At 43.7% G+C, this 20,937-nt stretch overlaps 1 protein-coding gene across 1 annotated transcript in view; it reads left to right on the forward strand.

Annotated features, from left to right (window-relative positions):
* Positions 1 to 5,909, forward strand: part of LOC143298651 (acid-sensing ion channel 3-like) — a 24,459-nt gene extending 18,550 nt beyond the window's left edge. The window contains exons 8-10 of the mRNA XM_076611532.1: positions 2,532 to 2,682; positions 5,047 to 5,138; positions 5,785 to 5,909. Of these exons, the coding sequence (XP_076467647.1) occupies positions 2,532 to 2,682; positions 5,047 to 5,138; positions 5,785 to 5,909 (368 nt within the window). The remainder of the gene's footprint in view (positions 1 to 2,531; positions 2,683 to 5,046; positions 5,139 to 5,784) is intronic.
* The last annotated feature ends 15,028 nt before the right edge of the window (positions 5,910 to 20,937 follow it).

Raw genomic sequence — 20,937 nt, forward strand, 5'->3', positions numbered from 1 at the left:
CACACACACACACACACACACACACACACACACACAGATGCACTCACGCATGCACAAACGCATATGAGACGCGCGCCCACACTCAAACACAGACGAGCGAAATCAATTTCATCTGAGATAACACTGACAGCATATGGTTCTGATATGATGAAGTGCTGTGGGATTACTCTCGAAAACTATTCGATATTTGTCTGACCATCTTTCTTCTATACACCCGCAATTGTGTGTGTGTGTGTGTGTGTGTGTGTGTGTGTGTGTGTGTGTGTGTGTGTGTGTGTGTGTGTGTCTGTGTGTGTGTGTCTGTCTGTCTGTGTCTCTCTGTGTCTGTGCGTCTGTGTGTGCATACGTGCGTGTGTTTGTGTGTGTGTCTCTATCTCTATTCATGTGTATTTATATATTTATATTTTTGTGGCGTGAAACAAACTGAGACTTCTTTCTTCTTCGTTCGTGGGTTGCAACTCTCATGTTCACTCGTACTTCCACGAATGGGCTTTTGCTGACGTGTATGACCGTTTTTACCTCGCCACATAGGCAGCCATACTCCGTTATCGGGGGTGTGCATGCTGGGTGTATTCTTATTCCCATAACCCACCGAATGCTGACATGGATTACAGGATCTTCAGGGGGTTCAGGCACAAGCAGGTCTGCACATAATGTTGACTTGTGAGAATGGAAAAATCTCTACCCTTTACCCACCGGGTACCGTTACCGAGATTCGAACCCGGGACCCTGAGATTGAAAAGTCCAGCACTTTCACCAGTCGGCTATTGCGCCCGTCTAAACTGAGACAAGTAGACGAATACATCATCAGCCACCCATCTACCGTTTGGAATATCACCACTTGGCGTGGACGTACTGGAGAACGACAGAAAGAGGAGAAGAAAACAAGAAAAGAAAACGGCACAGGACAGCAGCAATGTTTCAACGTTCATGGGCAGCAACACACGACAAAGGACACGTTGCGACTGATCGGACTTACCCCTATTCCCCTCACTCTACCCCGATTCCCCTCACTCTACCCAGGTTTCCTCCCAGGTTTCCTCACTCTACCCAGGTTTCCTCCCAGGTTTCCTCACTCTACCCAGGTTTCCTCCCAGGTTTCCTCACTCTACCCAGGTTTCCTCACTCTACCCAGGTTTCCTCACTCTACCCCGATTCCCCTCACTCTACCCAGGTTTCCTCACTCTACCCAGGTTTCCAGATTTCCTCACTCTACCCAGGTTTCCTCACTCTACCCAGGTTTCAGTGTCAATGGGTACCCGACTTGGGTTTGGTAGGCTTAAAACGGCGGAAGGAGAGGATCAGGCCAGGTCTCCCTACGCTTAGCCCTAGATACGCTGGATGTGATTCTACTGGCCTAATGGCCGTGAAAGGCTATGGGGCATGTACCCTTCACATCAATTAACCCGAGGGGAGAAAGGGACAGGGGAGCATCAATAGTTCAACCATCAGGGGCCGCAACGCATGACAGGAGAGGACGCGTTGTGATGACAGACGTGCCTCGGGTTAAGCCCCTTGGGACAGACATCCATCTCAACATCAGAGCTGCAGCAGTCCTGCACTAAAGCAGCAGCCATCCTCTTCCCTGTGAGACCAGGTCTGGGCGACATGAACGAAGTTTAGAAGAGCTACATTTGCCTAACGTTGAGAAATGTATTGTTGTGTTGTATTATCGTGTGTTGCATTGTGTTGTGTTGTATTGTGTTGCATTGTATTGTATTGCATCGTATTGTGTTGTGTTGTATTGTTTTGCACTGTATTGCATTGCATTGCATTGCACTGTATTGCATTGTACTCCTTCGTACTGCATGATATTGTATTGCACAGTTTACATGGGTTGCTGCTGATGCTATCGCTACTGCTACTGATGATGATGATGATGGCAATGCTGATGATGAGGAGGAGGATGATAAGGATGATGATGATGATGGTGATGATGATGAGGAGGAGGATAATGATGATGATGATGATAATGATGATGATGATGATGGTGATGGTAATGATGGTGATGGTGATGATGATGTATATAACGAAGACGACGACGACGATGGTGATGATGATGGTGATAATGATGATGATGGTGATGATGATGGTGATGATGATGATGGTGGTGATGGTGATGATGATGATTATGGTGGTGGTGATGGTGATGGTGATGGTGATGGTGATGGTGATGATGATGATGATGGTGATGGTGGTGATGGTGATGATGATGATGGTGGTGGTGGTGGTGATGATAATGATGATGATGATGATAATGATGATAACGAAGTCGACGACGACATAGATGATGATGATGGTGATGATGATGATGATGATGATGATGATGATGGTTAAACGCTCCGTAACTATGATGATGATGGCGATTTTAACGACGACGACGACGACGACGGTAATAGCAAGAACAACGACAAACAAACAACGATGACTACCACTACAACAAAAACAAGAACGACAGCCAATGACAGTGACTGACGATGACGACGACGACGACGTTGACGACAGCATTGACGATGAAGGATGTTGAGCAGAGAACCTGACGAGGTGGCACGACTCCTGCGCCTGCCCCGAGCTGTGCCATCGCACGGAGTACGGGGTGACCATGTCCAGCGCTTACTTCCCTTCCCTCGTGGCCCAGCGCATCCTGCACAACTTGGGCATCGTCAGCAAGCAGGCCGCCAGGTGAACAGCGACAGCGGCAACAACCATGATTACAACAATAATTACAATTACAGCAACAACAAGAAGAACAACAACAACAACACTTGCAATTACAATTACAGCAACTACAATGTTTTACAATGACAATGTCAATTACAACAACAATCACAATGAGAATAACAGTTACAACAAACATTATTACAGCTGCAACAACTAAAAATAACACAAAAAAACCCACATCAACAATTACAATAATTACAGTGACAACAACAACAACTATTACAACTACAACATAACAATAGCAACTTCAGTTACAACAACAATTACAATAATTACAGAGACAACAATTACAACAACAACAATAACGATTGCAACAGCAACAATATTTACAACAACAACTATAATAATGTCAACAGCAACAATCACAACGATTACAACAACAATGACACTTACGACAACAAGAATTACAAAGCAATTACAACAAAAACAACTGCAAAAATAGCAATAAAGTCAACATCAACAGTTACAACAACATCAGCAATTACAGCAACATACAATTGCAGCAACAACAATAGTTACGACAACAACAATAACAAGGACAATAACAACAGTCACAACAATTACAACAACAACAACAGTTACGACAACAAGAATTACATCAACAATAACAGCAACAATTACAGCAGCAAGAACAACAACAACAACAACAACAACAACAACACCCACACACACACACACACACACACACACACACACACACACACACACACACACACACAGTGTGGTGCTGTTAATGAATCACTCTGGTAACAACAAATCAGGAAGGGACAACTGTTCCAGTCATTTCAAGGCGTTAACAAAAAGGACACTGGACGAAATGCATAAAAGCAGTGCAGGGCACAATGACACTCGCTCACAACAGACCGACCACGCTGGTCTGGCCTTGAGGAATATTGCGTCGTCCACCCCCCCACCCCGACACCCCCAACCTCTGCGTTATCAGCAACAACGACAACAATAGCAGCAGCAACAACAACAAGAATAACAGCAACGAAGGTCGGATCAGTTTAGTCCTTTTCATGCACAAACATGCTGATGGCTGACAAGCCTGACTCTAATCGGCAGATTCTTCCGCAGTGGCTGCAGCGGAATATATCAACGGGTTAAAAAAAAAAAGAGTGAGTCCTGTCAATGTCGTCAGTGTCGGCAGATTCATGGGGGGGGGGGGGGGCTGTTGTTTGAGGGACGTGGTGGCGGTCTCCACTCTGGGAGAGACGCTCACTCAGTCTGGCTCCGCGACTAAGCCATTATTGTCGTTAAGTAGAGGGCTTAGTAGGTGGTGTCACAGAACAGGCACCACTGAACACCACCGAAGTGACTCAGCAGCAGTGCAGGGTCTCCTCTGGTGTGTGGCCTCCAGGCGACCTAACATCGATGGTTCCCTGTGGACTGCCGACGCTGGAACTGCGACGGACGAACCCGGGTGTGGCCGTGTATGGGGGAATCTAAATGAGCGGCGTGGGAGTAATGCCACTGAAACGGTGCATATGATGGGGCAGCAAAAAAAAAAAAAAAAAAAAAAATCTTTGATAAAGTTTTCAGTAAACAGTCACACTGTGCTTGTGCCTGCTCCGGTTCAGAATTGTAATGTTCTATCTTGCAGATCTTTACAATCAACTGTCGATTACGCCTTTCTTTTTCTTTTCTTTTTTTTTTAATAAAAGAAATATTTCAAATTCATTATGATAGAAACCGCTAATGGTAACAAACAATAATGTCCTCAACATTAGAAAAAGAGTGGGGATGAAAAAAAAAAACGGAGAGAGAGAGAGAGAGAGTAATTAACGACAGAAGCATTCATCACTTGGACACAAGATACATTCCTGTTAAAAACAAAAACAAAAACAAAAAAAACACCACAAATTGAAACAATAAATAAATAGATAATAATAATAATAATAATAATAATAATAATAATAATAGCAAATGAGGAGAGTGCCGGTGTATATACACACAACCATCACAACATTAATCAAAGTAATGGACTCCAGGCAGGTCATCTGCTGACGCGGGTCCTCATGTGGGAATGAAGACCACTTCCTGAGGCACAAGGTGGTCCACAGACACTGCACGGAATGGAGTCCTGCAAGGATGGGCCCCGTTTTCTCCTCTCTTCCTGGATGGCGGCCGCTGTGTTGTGCTTGATGTCTGTGTGCCCTGCACTGCTTTGAGCACTACGTTCAGTACCCTCTTTGTTAACGCCTTGAAATCACTGGAACAGTTATAGTGGCCTTCCTGATTTGTCGTTCACGGAGTGGTTCATTGAAAATACCACAATCTGTGTGTGTGTGTGTGTGTGTGTGTGTGTGTGTGTGTGTGTTTCAGGAAAAACGTTTTGGTGCTGAAGTTGTATTATGAAGACCTGATCAGTTATGAAATCTCCCACGTACCGAAATATACAGTGGAGACCATTCTGGGTGAGATGTGTGTGTGTGTGTGTGTGTGTGTGTGTGTGTGTGTGTGTGTGTGTGTGTGTGTGTTTCTGTCTCCCTATACATGTGTATGTGCATGTGTGTCTCTGTCTGTGTGTGTGTGTGTGTGCGTGTCTGTGAGTGCATGTGTAATAATGATTCGTGTAACAATGGTGATGACAATTATGAAAAAGATTATGACGACTGTAACCAAAATGACTTGATTCGACAGACGGATGTATGAACTGATTATGATAGTATTCACAATAACATGACGACGACGATAAGAAGGTTTATGATTATGACGACGATGACGACGAAGACGATGATGGTCATGAGGATGATAATGATGATGATGATGATAATGATTAAGATGATGATTAATATAACGAAGACGTCAACGACAAGATTGATGATGATGGTGATGATGCTGCTGCTGATGAATATGATGGTAACGACGACGACGACGACGATGGCAATACTTAAACTGACGACTCAGACAACCATGACAACGATAGAGATGAAGATGATGATGACGACGAGGATGACAATGATGATGACGACAACGACGATGACGACGATGGCAGCAACACCACCACAACCTGCTGCTGCTGACGATGATGATGATGATGATGCCGGTGGGGGATTGCAGGCACCATGGGGGGTCAGATGGGACTGCTTCTGGGCGCCAGTCTGCTGTCGGTGGCCGAGGTCCTGCACCTGCTGCTGACCCTGTGTCGCCGGGCTGCACGTGCCTTCTTCTTCCCGGCCCCCTGAACTGGGTCACGTCGGGGGAGAGGTGGGGGGCAGGGAGGGGGGGTCCGTGTGGGGCAGAGTCAGTGGAGACCGCACAGGTACAACGACAAACCAGTTGTGCCAGAGAGCACGCATCTACGTGAACTCCCGTGTAATGAAAAAAAACACAAAAAAACAGAGATAAAAGTTCACTCGAGCACCCCATGCGCCTGGTGCAACCACACATGTAACAAAGTTGCCTCTTTCAAACAAAGCGTTCCGCCATACGAAAAAACAACAACAATGTCTGCTTCGATGTGAAGACTTTCATCACAAGGACTTTTGATTCAGTGCTTCAGCCAGTGATCAGGGTTCCAGCCCCCCGTTTCGGCATGGTGTTGTGTCCTTGGGGAAAAAGCTCTTTTTGCCGAATTTGCCCTCAGTTGTGAACGGGTGGGTACCTGACTTGGCTAGGGAAAGGTTAAAACGGCGGCATCCTGCTTAGCTGATGTGGTGTTGCGTATATATGGATTTGTCGGACCTTTAACCTTTAACCTTTAAACTAGGTCGCCACATTAAACCTTTAACCTTTAAACTAGGTCACCACATCAAACCTTTCACTTTAAAACTAGGTCACCACGTCAAACTTTTCACTTTTAAACTAGGCCACCAATCAAACATTTCACTTTAAAACTAGGTCATCACATCAAACCTTTATCGTTTAAACTGGGTCACCAATCAAACCTTTTACTTTTAAACTAGGTCACCACATCAAACCTTTCACTTTTAAACTAGGTCACCACATTCCCCAGCAGTTCTAAAGAGCAAATGAAACGATTTTTGTTTAAAAAAGAAAGACAGCAACAACAACAAATCCCACATCATTCTGTTCATGAGAACACCGTTTCTTGTTTTCATTGGAGCGTCTTTGTAAGTTTTCCAAAAGAGCATGTCAATTTAGATCAGACAGTTTGATGTAGAGGAAAAAACAAAAGAAAAAAAGCAATTTTTAGTGTTTTACACAATGCCAGCATTCGCATAGAAATGCGTCTGTGTGTTTGTGAGACTCTATGTCGATTTTTTTTTAAATAAATGATAAAACGACTTATCAAACGACTCTTGTCTAGAAAACTGAACGCGGAAAGTAAGTGACTGAACACCGAAATCAACTGAAAAGCTGAACGCCAAAGTTTTACCCGTGTACGTTCCTCGCGTATTGAATGGTGCGTGTTGAAAGAGACCTTCTTCCCTGACGTTCTGCACGTGCTGCCAGACCATCAGTTACATTTCCAGTGCAGTCCAAGATGTCACCTTTAACCTTCGTGTATGCTGCGTGCTTCGGACCACTACAACAACACGAACAGAAAGACATTGCCCGGTGTGACGAATTCAAACTTTTAGCCCGGGGTAATTTTGGCCTATGCTCGAAAGTCTGCCGGGATGCTGATGACTATATGGATACCTATACAGCATCTATCCTCGGTTGGAGAGCAAGCTCTAAGTGCTTTACAAACATGGAGTCATTTGCACTACAGACTGCCTTCCTGGGTAGAGCCGATTCACAGCTGCCATTGCGGTCGTCTAAGCTAGTCAAGATTGACTCACTAGATGGAAATTACCACCCGTTCTACAAGTTTAATCAAAATATTGACTATGAATGAAAACAGGGGGTGGGAGAGGGTCGTTCTGGTCTGGCCTTTACTGTCATTCCCCCTCCACCCCACCCCGTCTCCCTTACCCTTCTCCATCAATTTTTAATGGAGGCAGACCTGGGGGAAGTTCTACTTTGATAGCGCGTGTTGATTTCTTCTTTCATCTTCATTGTTCGTGGACAGTGACTCCCACGAGCGGGCTTTCACATGTATGACCATTGTACCCCCACCATGTGGGCAGTCCTAGTCAGTTGTCAGGGGGGCGGGGGCTTGTTTCCATAACCCACCGAACGCTGACATGGATAACGGGATCTTTATGTTGGGTATTAATTTTGATCTTCTGCATGCATACACACACGATGGGGGTTCAGGCACTAGCAGGTCTGCACATCTGTTGAACTGGCGCAGTGACCGTGGGATTCGATCCCGGGACCCTCAGATTCAACGCTTTAACCACTGGGCCATTTCGCCCGTCAGTTGATTCTAACTGAACCAAATTTACCCCCACGTGGTCATCACAAGCCAGTCCAGAATGACCCCTATATCCACTAGGAGGGGATGGGGGGTGGAGTAGGGGGTTGAAATCCATGTAGAGGGGATCAGTTCTGATGACAAGCCCAAGTTTAGGTCAAGGGGTCAATCCAGGCCAGTCTACACAGACCCTGAGGTTAATCAGGGCCAGCCATATTTGACTCCGGGGTAAAAACCAGCTGGGGGTACAAATAGGCCACTACACCGGTTCAGCCGTAAAGTCAACATGAAACGTTCGGTACGGTTCCACATGATGTCACCCAACCTGATGGGGTAAGAATAAAAGTAACAATGTTTGAATGTTGGTGTTAGTGTTATGATGTCACAGAACTTGATAAAATGGAATGAAAATAAGTAACATTGTTTGAATGTTAGTTGGTGTTGGTGTTAGTGTTGTGAGTCATACAACCTAATAAGATGGGATGAAAATAAATGTAACATTGTTTGAATGTTGGTTTTAGAGTTATGATGTCACCAAACTTGATAAGATGGGATTTTTTTTTAAGTAACCTTTTCTGGATGTTGTAGGTGTTGTTTCTCGTTATCTTTCTTTTTTGAATTAAAAAAATCTTTTTATTTTTTTTTTTAATTTTTTTTTTTTTTTAGTATGTTTTGTAGTTTGACACTATCCCTTATCATTCATGTCAGAGTTATATATGCAGTCTGTCGGAATGTTCTTCTAACATTTCCTGTATTGTTAATATGTTTGGATATACGTAACCATTGGGACACACCTTTTTCGTTCAAATGTTCAAATTACACAATGGAGAAAAAGGCAAAGAATGGAAAATGAATTTAAATGATAAGTCTCTCCTTCTTTCTTTTTTTTTTTTTTTTCCATTTACTGATATTTGTTGCTGTTGTTGTGGGTTGTTTTTTTGTGGGGGAGTTGGGGGGGGGGGGGGGGGAGCGTGGGGGGGGAGGGGGTTGCTTTTTTTTCAAGCGTGCTTCTGTATGTATTACTATCCTGTAATGTTTCTGGTGTGGACATTTAAAAAAAAAAAAGGGGGGAAGAAAAACAAACAAACATTGTCTGAGTGTTGGTGTTGGTGTTGCGTGGGCACTTTTACCCTTATAATCAACAGACTCTGGAGTCAGCTTCCAGATGCATAATTACACACTTTTCTTCTACGCTTTTTTCCTTGTTTCTGTGTGTGTTTATGTGTATATGAACACTATAGATGCAAAAAACAAAAACAAAACCGGAATAAATAAAAAGTATGATAAAAACCAGATGGGGTCAGTGTAGTCATTTTCAAATGAGCTTTGCAACGTGATTCTCACGACATCGGCGGCTTGGTGTCAAGTCTGGTTGTCTGCTCTTGGAAAGGCCGTTCACTGGCTGGTGGATAGGCCTTGGATCCACTCGTTCGGAATGTGGAACAGACATGTCGAAACGGACGATCCCAGCTGGTCCGTGTATTGTGTTGCGTTGCGTTGTGCTATGTTGTATTGTATTGTATTGCATTGCAATGGCTTGTGTTGTGTTGTATTGTATTGTATTGCATTGCAATGGCTTGTGTTGCGTTATATTGTATTGTATTGCATTGCAATGGCTTGTGTTGCGTTGTATTGCATTCTATTGTATTGCATTGGGTTGTGAGGCATTGTATTGCGTTGCGCTGCTTTGTGTTGCCTTGTATTGTATTGCATTGTGTTGTATTCCATTGCATTGCAATGGCTTGTGTTCCGTTGTATTGTATTGTATTGTATTGCACACACACACACACACAAACAGAAGCACACGCACACACACGCACGCGCACGCACGCGCGTGCGCACGCACGCATAAACACTCATTGAACAAATAGATGTGGATGTTCTCCCCTTCCACGAGACCTTGAGTGGTGTTATCGCCGCTAGCCATTCGGATGTGACGATAAACCGCGGTCCGGTAGTGTAGCATGCACTTAACGCACGTAAACGTACCCGCGGCAACTGGAGAGTTGTCGCTGGCAAAATCCACTTGATGCACATTGCACGTGTGCGCGTGACTGAAGCCTGACTGGGCGACAGGGGAAACGAATGAGCGCCTATGGACAGATCTCATCGGTTCTACCCAAGTAGGCAGCACGTTGTGATCGACTCCCGTGTTTGTACAGCGCTCAACGCTTGGTCTCTGACCGAAGAGAGGCGTTGCATGAGTCTCCAAAACAAACGATCAGTCAGTGGCCCCCTCAACGCCGTGATGATGCTGTTTCGTCAATACAGATCGGGACGTGCCATTGGTTCGTGCTGCTGTAGATTGATTCCCCCTGCCATTGGTTCGTGCTGCTGTAGATTGATTCCCCCTGCCACTGTCGTGCTGCTGTAGATTGATTCCCCCTGCCACTGTCGTGCCGCTGTAGATTGATTCCCCCTGCCACTGTAGATTGATTCCCCCTGCCACTGTCGTGCCGCTGTAGATTCATTCCCCCTGCCACTGTAGATTGATTCCCCCTGCCACTGTCGTGCCGCTGTAGATTGATTCCCCCTGCCACTGTAGATTGATTCCCCCTGCCACTGTCGTGCCGCTGTAGATTGATTCCCCCTGCCACTGTCGTGCTGCTGAAGGAGAAAGTCGGTCTGGCCACTGAACCATGTATTGCACTGTAGTGTGTTGTATTACACTGCATTGTATTGTATTGTCATGCATTGCATTGTATCACATTACACTGTTTTGTCATGTATTGTATTGCATTGTCATGCATTGCATTGTATTGTCATGCATTGTATTGTGTCATGTTATGTTGTGTTGTATTGTACTGCATTGCATTGCATTGTAATGTAGTGTTTGTTTGTTTGTTTTGTGTGTTTTTTTGTCACCACTGATTTCTCTGTCTGTACTTCTGGTTGCTCTACCCGGGAAGATCGCCATCGCCTTTTTCTTTCTATCTTTCTTTCTTTTTCTGTCTGCAAGGGTATTTGTTGTACTATAATATATATATATATATATATATATATATATATATATATATATATATATATAAAAGTAGATTCTTCAACATAATTTTCCTGTGGGATGTTTCACGTGCACGCTGCACACGGGCCCCAGTTTATCAAAAAGACTAAGGTGTGCAACCCGCTTTCGTGGCGGGCGTTTCGTCGCTCGCAGTGCGAGAAGTAGGTCATGTGACGCCACGGGCAGCCCACCACCGTAACTTGCTCATCTGAGTTTGCACTGCTTTTGTTCGACAACTTTTCGGCAGAGTTTATAAATGGATCAAATCGAATATGTAATGGCAGATACATGACAAGAACCACGCTCAAAGTAAACATAGAAGACTAAAGCAAATAATGGGTGTAATTATAAAATCAATTGTACTTTGTAAACTTGCAAAACTAGTCACCGAAAATGTTCACATTTTTTTTGTCAAAACAGCTATTTCCACGACGAAATTTTAGCCTTTCGGTGCCCCTGAAAAGACGGAAATGGAGACGGGCATGCGCACGCGGTTCTCGCTAAAAAATAACCGGAGAGTCCCGACGAAAATCCGACGAAAGTAGGTCTGCATACTCTCCTTATTGACGAGTCTGTGGAGATAAAGGAAAGAAGTTTTTAGATGCCAGAGTTTGAGTGTTAAGCTTGACTAAGACGTCCCACTTGGTCTTCAAGAGCCTTTCTGCAGCACGTGGCTAGAACCGAGTCCAACAGCCTTACATTGTTGCTAATGGTCAGCAGACCGCTCAGGGGATCCATAGCTGACAGAGCTTCACACAACGTTAACACGTCACCCACTTTCTGCCCAGTCTGAATGCAGCCTAACGTGTGCTTCTTTTTTCACCTGGCCATCTTTGCTTGTGGGTTTTGCACACCATTTGTTTGTCGAATGAATTTGTTCAGTTTTGGGCGTTATTGTAACGGAGTGAGGAAGCCCTCTGTGGCTTTCACGTGAATTTGCAAAACGCACTATGGTCCAACGCTGCCAGCGCAGCATTTTCTTCCCGCAGTGCATGCCTGTCACGAGTACCACGTGGTGCAGTTTACAGCTTGTTTCAAGGCGGTGTCAAAGAGTGTGGCGTGCGGACTGATCCCAAAAGGCTGCACGAAACCTGCTGTTGAGAAAAAAGAAAAGGAAAAAAAGAGCTGATGACTGACCTACGCTTAAACTTTACGCACTGGTTAATTTAAGCCTTGAGAGCGTACCTTATGTTTGTATAAAACATTGACATGAAATTAGTTATTTAATTCATTAAAACTAATGCGTGTGCAAAAACAACCCACTCCACAAACTCAGCAATAAAAGAAAAAAAGGAGAAGGAAATTATTTTTATTATACAAATATATATATATATATATATTTATGTGTGTGTGTGTGTGTGTATGTGTATCCTTTGTGCACTGACGTGGCCATGTCAACGCAGTAAACATCGTTACGTTTTGGTGTTGTTTTTACTGTGTGGTTTAACCCAGTGTTCATCGCTCACATCCGACACCAATCTCTCGTTGAAAAGCGTCGCTGTCTGGAAATAAGCGACCACATCGTCTGTTTTGAAGAATCAATATGTGGCTTTACATTTCCTGGTGTAATCGTCAGGGCACAACGTGAGACTGTGTAGAGTGGGGTAGGTGGAGTGGGGTGGGGATATAGGAGCGACAGCAGGTTGAAGGGCATGATGACAGATCACACACAGGCAGACACATGAAGAGGAGAGTTGAGGTTCCTACTGTTTTATTTACAATAGTTACAGAGATGGGGGGGATGACAGTGCCCAAAAGAGACAAACAAATAAAATGCAATAAATACAATGGCAAAATACATATTAGTAGTAAAGTGCATACACAACACGACGACTACCACTTAGTTTGGTGTCGGCACATCACATGTATAATGCTTATGTGTGCATGTGAAGACCAAACACTGACACTGAATGACGTGACAAACACACTTAAGTAGGTAAGGTTAACTAAGAAAATGTTGATGAAGTGTTTGTAGCCTACAATGACACCTAGTGTTGCTGATGTAGATGCCACACTGTGTCAGAGTACAACACTAATTAATCAGCTACCATGTGAAGTAGGCCTTTGTAAAGGATGGAAAAGAATGGCAATGACCGAATGTGACACATTTAATTACACAGCTTTAACAAAACATTGATATCAGCACAACCCCAGATTCTGTCATGATCAAAACTGAAGAATCCCTGTGAGACTTATCACCCCATATTTCTCCTGGAAATACTGAGGGAGAATGCATAAAAGTAAAATACTAACACTGTTTCTCAAGACAAATATTCTTGTTCTTCTTCGTTCGTGGGCTGTCAATTCCCACGTTCACTCTCAAACACGTGTGGACCTTTTCGTGCCTGACCGTTTTTATCCCAGTCATGTAGGTAGTCATACTCCGTTTTCGGGGGAAGAGGGGATGGGGTGGAGCATGCTGGGTATGTTCTTGTTCCTATAACCCAGCGAACGCTCACAAGGATTACGGGATCTTTAACGTGCGTATTTGATCTTCTGCATGCGCACACACACAAAAGGGATTCAGGCACTAGCAGGTCTGTACATCTGTTGACCTTAGAGATCGTAAACATCACCCTTAACCCACCAGGCGCCGTTATCGAGATTCGAACCCGGGACCCTCAGTCATGAACTTATGATACATTATAGTACTTTAACAACAACACCACAAATAATAATAATGATAAGAAGAAGAAGAAGAAGAAGAAGAAGAATCATTACTATTGATACTTCTTCCGCTTATCCTCCAGGTGCTGTACAAATGCCGAATAATTTGCACAACAGGATGCCTACCTGAGTAGAGCGGACTGAGAGCTGCCTACAGACGCTCATCATTCGTTTCACGTGTCATTCAGTCGGGCTTCAGTCAAGCACACACACACACAAACACACACACACACTTACATATCAAAGTGGATTTTACTACGAAATTCTGTCAGGAATCAACTCTCTTGTTTGCTGTGGGTTCTTTTACGTCCGCTAAGTGCATGATACACACAGGACTTGGGTTTATCGTCTCATCCGAATGACCAGCATACAGACCACCACTCGAGGTCCAGTGGGGGGCAAGTGTGAGACTCACGAAATTCAGAGCCGAATCATCTGCGCTACTAGCTGCAGCTCAACTCGTCAACCAGAGAGACAGTTTGCCAGACCACACTGTCTTTCTCACCGACTACCGAGCTGTCCTAAAAAGCCTCCAGACCAGAGTAAGAGACAAAACCTTGCAAGACATCCAGTCTGAGATGCAAGCCCTATGTGCCAGAACCAACAATGGTCCTACAGTGAATCCCCTCTCACTGCTCCAATGCGGGAAATGAAGAGGCATACAAGCTCTCCAAAGCAGGAAGCAGGCTCACCCAATCTGCCCACTACCTTAGCTTTGGGGAGGCAAAGACCATCCTGCGCAGCCACTTCAGAAACAGCTGGCGAGAACGGCTACATCTCGGACCAGAGGAGGACAGCATCCATCAACTGGGTCTAGCTCAGCAAGTCATCATCCTCAGACTGCGCACATGCCACTGCCAGCTTCTCTCCCATCTCTACAAACTGAAATTTTCCCACAGGGACCAATGTCCGTGTGACACCGCTCCTCAAACTCCAGCCCATGTCCTGCAAGACTGCCCTCTACACAAAGAGCTGAGACGCCAGATCTGGCCCAGTCCCGCAGCGCTCCAGGACAAGTTGTTGGGAACGGCTACAGAGCTCCAGCAGACTGCGGACTTCGTAACCTACTCCGGACTGACCGTCTGAACATGGCCTTGAAGTGCTGAAGAAGAAGAAGACCCCCACGCTCAGATTCTCTCACTTCCTATGCGGATGCGTTACCACCAAGGGGCCGTAGTCAAGAGACCATCGTGCCTGCGGGTAAATGCCTATCTGCGGGTAATGTGCCTGAGGCAAGGCAAACTGCCAGAGGGTAAGCAATATCCGGTATCACAAACACAAGAGCCTACCCGTGGGTCCACACACCTGAAGGCAATTTACCCTTACTACCTGCCAAGGGCAACTGCCCACGAAGCAAAGGTAAATATGGTGGATCCGTTTGCTTTAAGCAAGTTATATTCAAAGAAATAACGTATCGCTCGTATATCAACACAGAAAGCATGGGAAGGGCATCAAGCATGGTTTATTCAAGCCCTACCGAACAAGAAACAAGTCAGCACAAAACTAACGCAGACAAGGAAAAGGGATCAAAGAATATATAATCACACTGACAGGTGCGAGGCAAAACAATACATGACAAGGAACTGGCACTGTAGCATTGTTTTTGTTGAGGGAAAATATGCGTGCTTTGTGGATTGCACTTGTTTTACCAACTCCCTGTGAACTGTAGCAGGGTGAGAAGAGCACGCGCAGAAGGGAACGCCCAGGAGTTTTAATTACAGACGATTGGTTAGCTGCCTGAGTACACCAGCGCTCGCCTTGAAATCGAAGATAACTGAACCTTCAAGATAAACTGTACCCGCGGGTCCCTGCCATGTCAAAGGTAACTTGCCTAAAGGTAAAATGATTTGTCTTGGATACGGCCCCAGGCCACCACTCGAGCGTGGCCATGTGACAGGCAGGCTGAGAGTGAATACACAGCGATACTGCCGGAGAGCACGCACAGATGTAGCCCTGTGAACAAGGACCATCAGCTGTGTCCCCCAGCTTTTCTGCTCGAAGAGTAGGTCAGGTAGCGAAAGTGAAAATCTACAGTGAGTCATTTTCATATATTTGGTACGTTTCCATCCTGATACTGCAACAGTGTGGTTTTACGTTTACCTACAATGGATAAAATGTAAAGGTCACGTGTAAAAACAGTGTTGAGAAACGCATGTGATGTAATCAAAAAGAAAGAGAGAAATAAATAAAAAAGACAACACTTAATGTGTAGCAGTTGGGATGGAGACAGAAAGACAGAGACAGAGAGAGACAGGGATATGGATACGGACATGTGTACACTTTTTTCATGCTTTGTCCTTTTCCACTCATGACGGGGTGTAGATGAATGATCATGAAACATGTCGTCAAATGAACATCAATGGGCAGTCTACCACCAGTCCTTCTAGAAATAGCAACAGATAAAAACTTGAATGCTTTGTTCAAATAAATTTTCAGATTTCTAACTGAACCCTTTAAGAAGCAGACTAAACTGAAAACGACTTGGATATGTATAATGCTTTGATGGTATGTACTGAAGTCTTAAACTGTTTTAAGTAGGATAGGTTCAAAAAACCTGTAGCCTAACTTTTTTCATACCATTAGAAAATGGTTAAATTCACTTCAGAGTGTTATCTTTAACGTTAACACTGCATAACAAATCAAATAAAAGACTCCAAGCATGAATCTTTTAATTACTTGTAAGTGCCTATCTAAAATCAGAACCAAATACATTATATCATCAAGTATGGTGTGACCAAATCTGTATGTTAAATATGCCGTTATCTTTGACATGAAAGTGCCATTCTTGTGAGCGAAACAGACAAATGTTTCTTTGTATGCAGATATAAAGTAAGTGATATCATTTGTGCCGTGATTTATCCAAACCAAACCTATACAGTCTTTTCTTCTTTTTATTTTTCATTTTTACTAACATCTGAGCCCCAGTTACTTTTACCACGTGCATTCGAGTCAAACAACATTCTCCATGCATTCCATGGTAAAATCCTAATTCCTTTATTTTTGTCAACATTAACCAATATTGAATACATTTTTGAAGCTTCATTGATTCATATTAGGTATCTATCAGTCTCTCCATATATAAAATCATTTGATGTTCACATGCTGACCCCTAGATTTTGTTCAAGTGCCAAAAGATGCATATTTTCGCACTAATGATCCGCGTTGCTCAGACCCCATAACTCAGTACCAATAAGTAGGTATGTGTCAAACAATTTCAAACACGAAACAAGGAAACTACGTTTTAAATTGAACAGTCTTTTCAGTATATACAATCGAGTAGTTTTGGCTCTGCTGGCAAGACTCCGACAAGCTTCGACAAAACTCAGCCTTGTAGAGAAATAAATGCCCATGCATTCACATACATTAACAACGAGAATAGCATCATAAGCCCAACATTCTATGGCTGCTTAATAAACACTTTTTTTTTTCTAAACACAGTGATGGCGCTTTCAGTCATGTTCACTTTAAGATGAAGAGCTGATGCTACATGGTGCAGACTGTCTGGCTGTGCATGCAGCTGAATACTGTTTTGGACAGCAAAGCAACTTAGTTAGCCAGAAGTAACATAAATGACTCAAAATAGCTATACGTGCATATTGCTCCATTCGTACTGTTTTTGATTATTCTAACGCAAAGCAACATAGTTAGCCAGAAGTAACATATGACTCAAAATAGTCATGCGTTCATATTGCTCCATTGCTCCGTTTCTGATTAATTCTAATAACATTAATTCATTTGTAAATAAATGTAAAGAACACTGGACTAATGACACGCCATTGTTTACCCCTGCATACAAGTAATGTTATCTGTAAGTGTTGCACTGGAACGAACTGTAGCCCTGACATCCATGTACATACAACCGATACATCGAAATATTTTGCCTTCAAAGTAATGTCTATAAGTGCAGGACACCCTCAGTTTTTTTGTGTTTTTTTGTTTTTCTTCTAAAATTGAATCAAAGGCTTTCACAAAGTCAATGAAAGCAACACTGTGCTTACAGTAAAAGCAAGACAGTCAATCAAAGCAACACATTGAGCTTATGGTAAAAGCAAAACTGTTTGAGTATCAAAGTTAATACTGTGAAAATGGTCAGTGGTGGATTCTTCTTTTTACAACCCCCTTGGTATTTACCTATAAGATTGTGCCATTCTATCCATTCTTTCTACTGTTGTGTATTCATGAACTGTAAGGTATACTGTATGCATCACATAATGACACCCCCTGTTATTAATCATTAATATCATCTTCCTATGATAAAGGAAACGCGTTATTCTCTGTCCAGACATCTGGAAATATATCCTCATCAAACCAAGTATCAAACCGCTTAATCCAAAAAGACAGAAACTGTGTCTCCAGCACATTTCAAAATAACTATTTCATCCGTGCCCTGCAGCGTCATTGTTCTTCATCTTTGTTGTTGCTGACAACACTTCTCTAGGCCACGTCCGTGTTGCTGATCTGTTTTTATCACAAATCTGTGGTTGTGTGGACTTATGTCGACTGGCACGTGATCATATTTGAACGAAATGAATTGAGAAATAGGTATACATGTGAGGTGCAACAAAAATAATGAGGAAACCAACAGTTCAATGTTAAGGAAGAGACAGACAGACAGATATAGAAAGACAATGAGATAGATAGGGAAAGGGTAGAGAGGGAGTCGTAATAATAAATGAATAAACTAACTAAACAAACAGACAAACCAACAAATAGATTAACAAGTAAATAAATGCACACACACACACACACACACACACACACACACACACACACGCACAGTTTTCTCCATTGTCACCGCTTGTCCCTGGTACCAGCGCTATGCTTTTCACGCCACAGTGCACTTAAGTAAATGAACAAATAAATAAACAAACAAATAAATGAATAAATGAACAACTGAATAAATAACTAAATGAAAAATGAACAAATGAATAGATAAATAAATAAAAGCACACACACAGCTTTCTCCATTGTCACCGCTTGTCTTTAGCACCAGCGCCACGCATTATACGCCACAGAGCACGTGCAGCACGTAGAGCCAGTGCCAGCAGCAAGTAGACCACTTCTGCCAGAGACAGCAGGCTGGCCCCGATAAAGAGACCCATCTGACCGCCCACCGTGCCTGGTCATCAGAAACATCATCATCATCATCGTCACCGTCATCATCAACACCATGGTCATCATCATCACCATCATCGTCATCATCAGCATCGTCATCACCATCATTAGAAATTCGTGTGTTGCTGATTTTATTCTCATCATCATCAATATCAGAATATACACTGTAACTTACGTTCGCCATCATCACCGACATCATCATCACCACCACCATCATCGTTATCGTTATCGCCATGTTCATCGTCGTCGCCGTCTTCGTCGACGTCATCACTATCCTGATCATCGTCGTCTTCGTGGTCGTCGTCGTGACCACCAACTTCATCATCATCATCAGCAGCAGCAGCATCATGTCTGTTTCGCTGCCTTTCGTCATCATCACCGTCGTCATTGTAATCAGGCGATCTTCATAGCCATCATCGACATCATCATCTCACCCTCTTCATCACTAGTAAAGAATCAACATTAAGGAGGGTGTGCAGCCCGCTTTCGTGGTCGACTTTTCGTCGCTCGCAGAGCGAGAAGTAGGTCACATGACGACACGGGCAGCCCACCACCGTAACTGGCTTTTCTGAGTGTGCACTGCTTTTGTTCAGACAACTTTTCGACAGAGTTTATAAATGGATCAGTTCGAATACGTTGTGGCAGATATATAAAAAGAAACACGCTTAAAGTCAACACAGAAGACAAAAGCAAATAATGGGTTTAATTATAAAAGCACATATAGCTTGTAAACTTGCAAAAATAGTCACCGAAAATGTTCAAAATCCTTTCGTCAGAACAGCGATTTCCACGACGAAATTTTAGCCATTCGGCGACCTGGCTGAAAAGGGAATGGAGACGCGCATGCGCGCGCGTTTCTCGCTTTAGAAATAGCCAGGGAACCATGACGAAAAGCCGACGAAAGCGGGTCTTGCACAACATCCGTATTACCACCATCATCTCGCCTGCCTATGATCATCATCGCCGTCATTGAGTCATAATGGTCGTCATTCTCGTCGCCGTTGTTGAATTCATCCTCATCGTCATGATCATCATCATGATCGTCGTCGTTTGTTGTCGTCGTCGTCGCTGTTATCATTGTCACCAACGTGGCAGCCAACTTCATTGCCATCAGTGTGACAGCCAGTTTTTAACCGTTCTGTGTGTGTGTGTGTGTGTGTGTGTGTGTGTAAGTGGATAGAGGGAACGTGCGTGTATGCATCCGTCTGTGTGTAAAGTGTGCGCGCGTGCGAAGACAAAACGTAGTTGACGTGTTAATAGCTGATAATGACGAAGTAATTAGATCCTTGGCAAAATACATTGCTGAAGCGAGTAAAGCAAGAAAACTTTTGATTTCAGTTTGAAAACATTCTGCTTATGGTTCACACAGATTATCTATTTCTTCTTAATGTGCTTGGTGGTTTACTTATTGGACAGTAACGATTACACTACCTTTGATAAGGTGTCGGCCTGTTTTGTATGTACATAGATGGAGATTTGCATGCACGCTGAGAGACTGTTGTCTGCATGTGTGGAGTAGTCTCTGAGACTTTTCTTTGTTTATGTTTAATGTCTGTTTTTCTTGGACATGAAATTGTGAACCCCATGTTATTATGGCATGTGTGCTAATGACATTAAACAGTTTCAGTTTCAGTGTGCGCGCGTGCGTGCGTGTGTGTACGTGTACGTGCGTTAGTGCGCGCGTGTGTGTGTGTCTCAGAGAGAGGGGTGTATTCACGGGTACGCGCGTCCCCACGCATTGTGACTTGTTAATGTAAGTGTGCGCGTTCAGTGGACCAACATATGTTGACTCACCTAAACTATCCTCCACCGTGTACTTGGGGATGTGAGAAATGTCATAGGTCACCAGGTCGTCATAGAAAACCTGTAGGCTTAAGACGTCCTTCCTGCACCAAAACAAAACAACAAAGCCCGTGGAAAGAGATGGGCTGATTTCGAAAAAAAAAAAAAAAAAAAAGTGGATCTGTGTGTGTGTGTGTGAGAGAGAGAGAGAGAGAGAGAGAGAGAGTTTGTGTGTGTGTGTGTGTGTGTGTGTGTGTGTGTGTGTCTCACTGACATCTTTTACTGTCGCGGTTAAGCCCTGAGAACAAGGGGGTAATCATTTCATTCAACAATAATATCAGCAGAGCTCAAACTCAGACATTACATGAGCTGGCGCGCCCAC

The sequence above is a fragment of the Babylonia areolata genome, chromosome 24, assembly GCF_041734735.1.
Source record: "Babylonia areolata isolate BAREFJ2019XMU chromosome 24, ASM4173473v1, whole genome shotgun sequence".
NCBI lineage: Eukaryota > Metazoa > Mollusca > Gastropoda > Neogastropoda > Buccinidae > Babylonia > Babylonia areolata.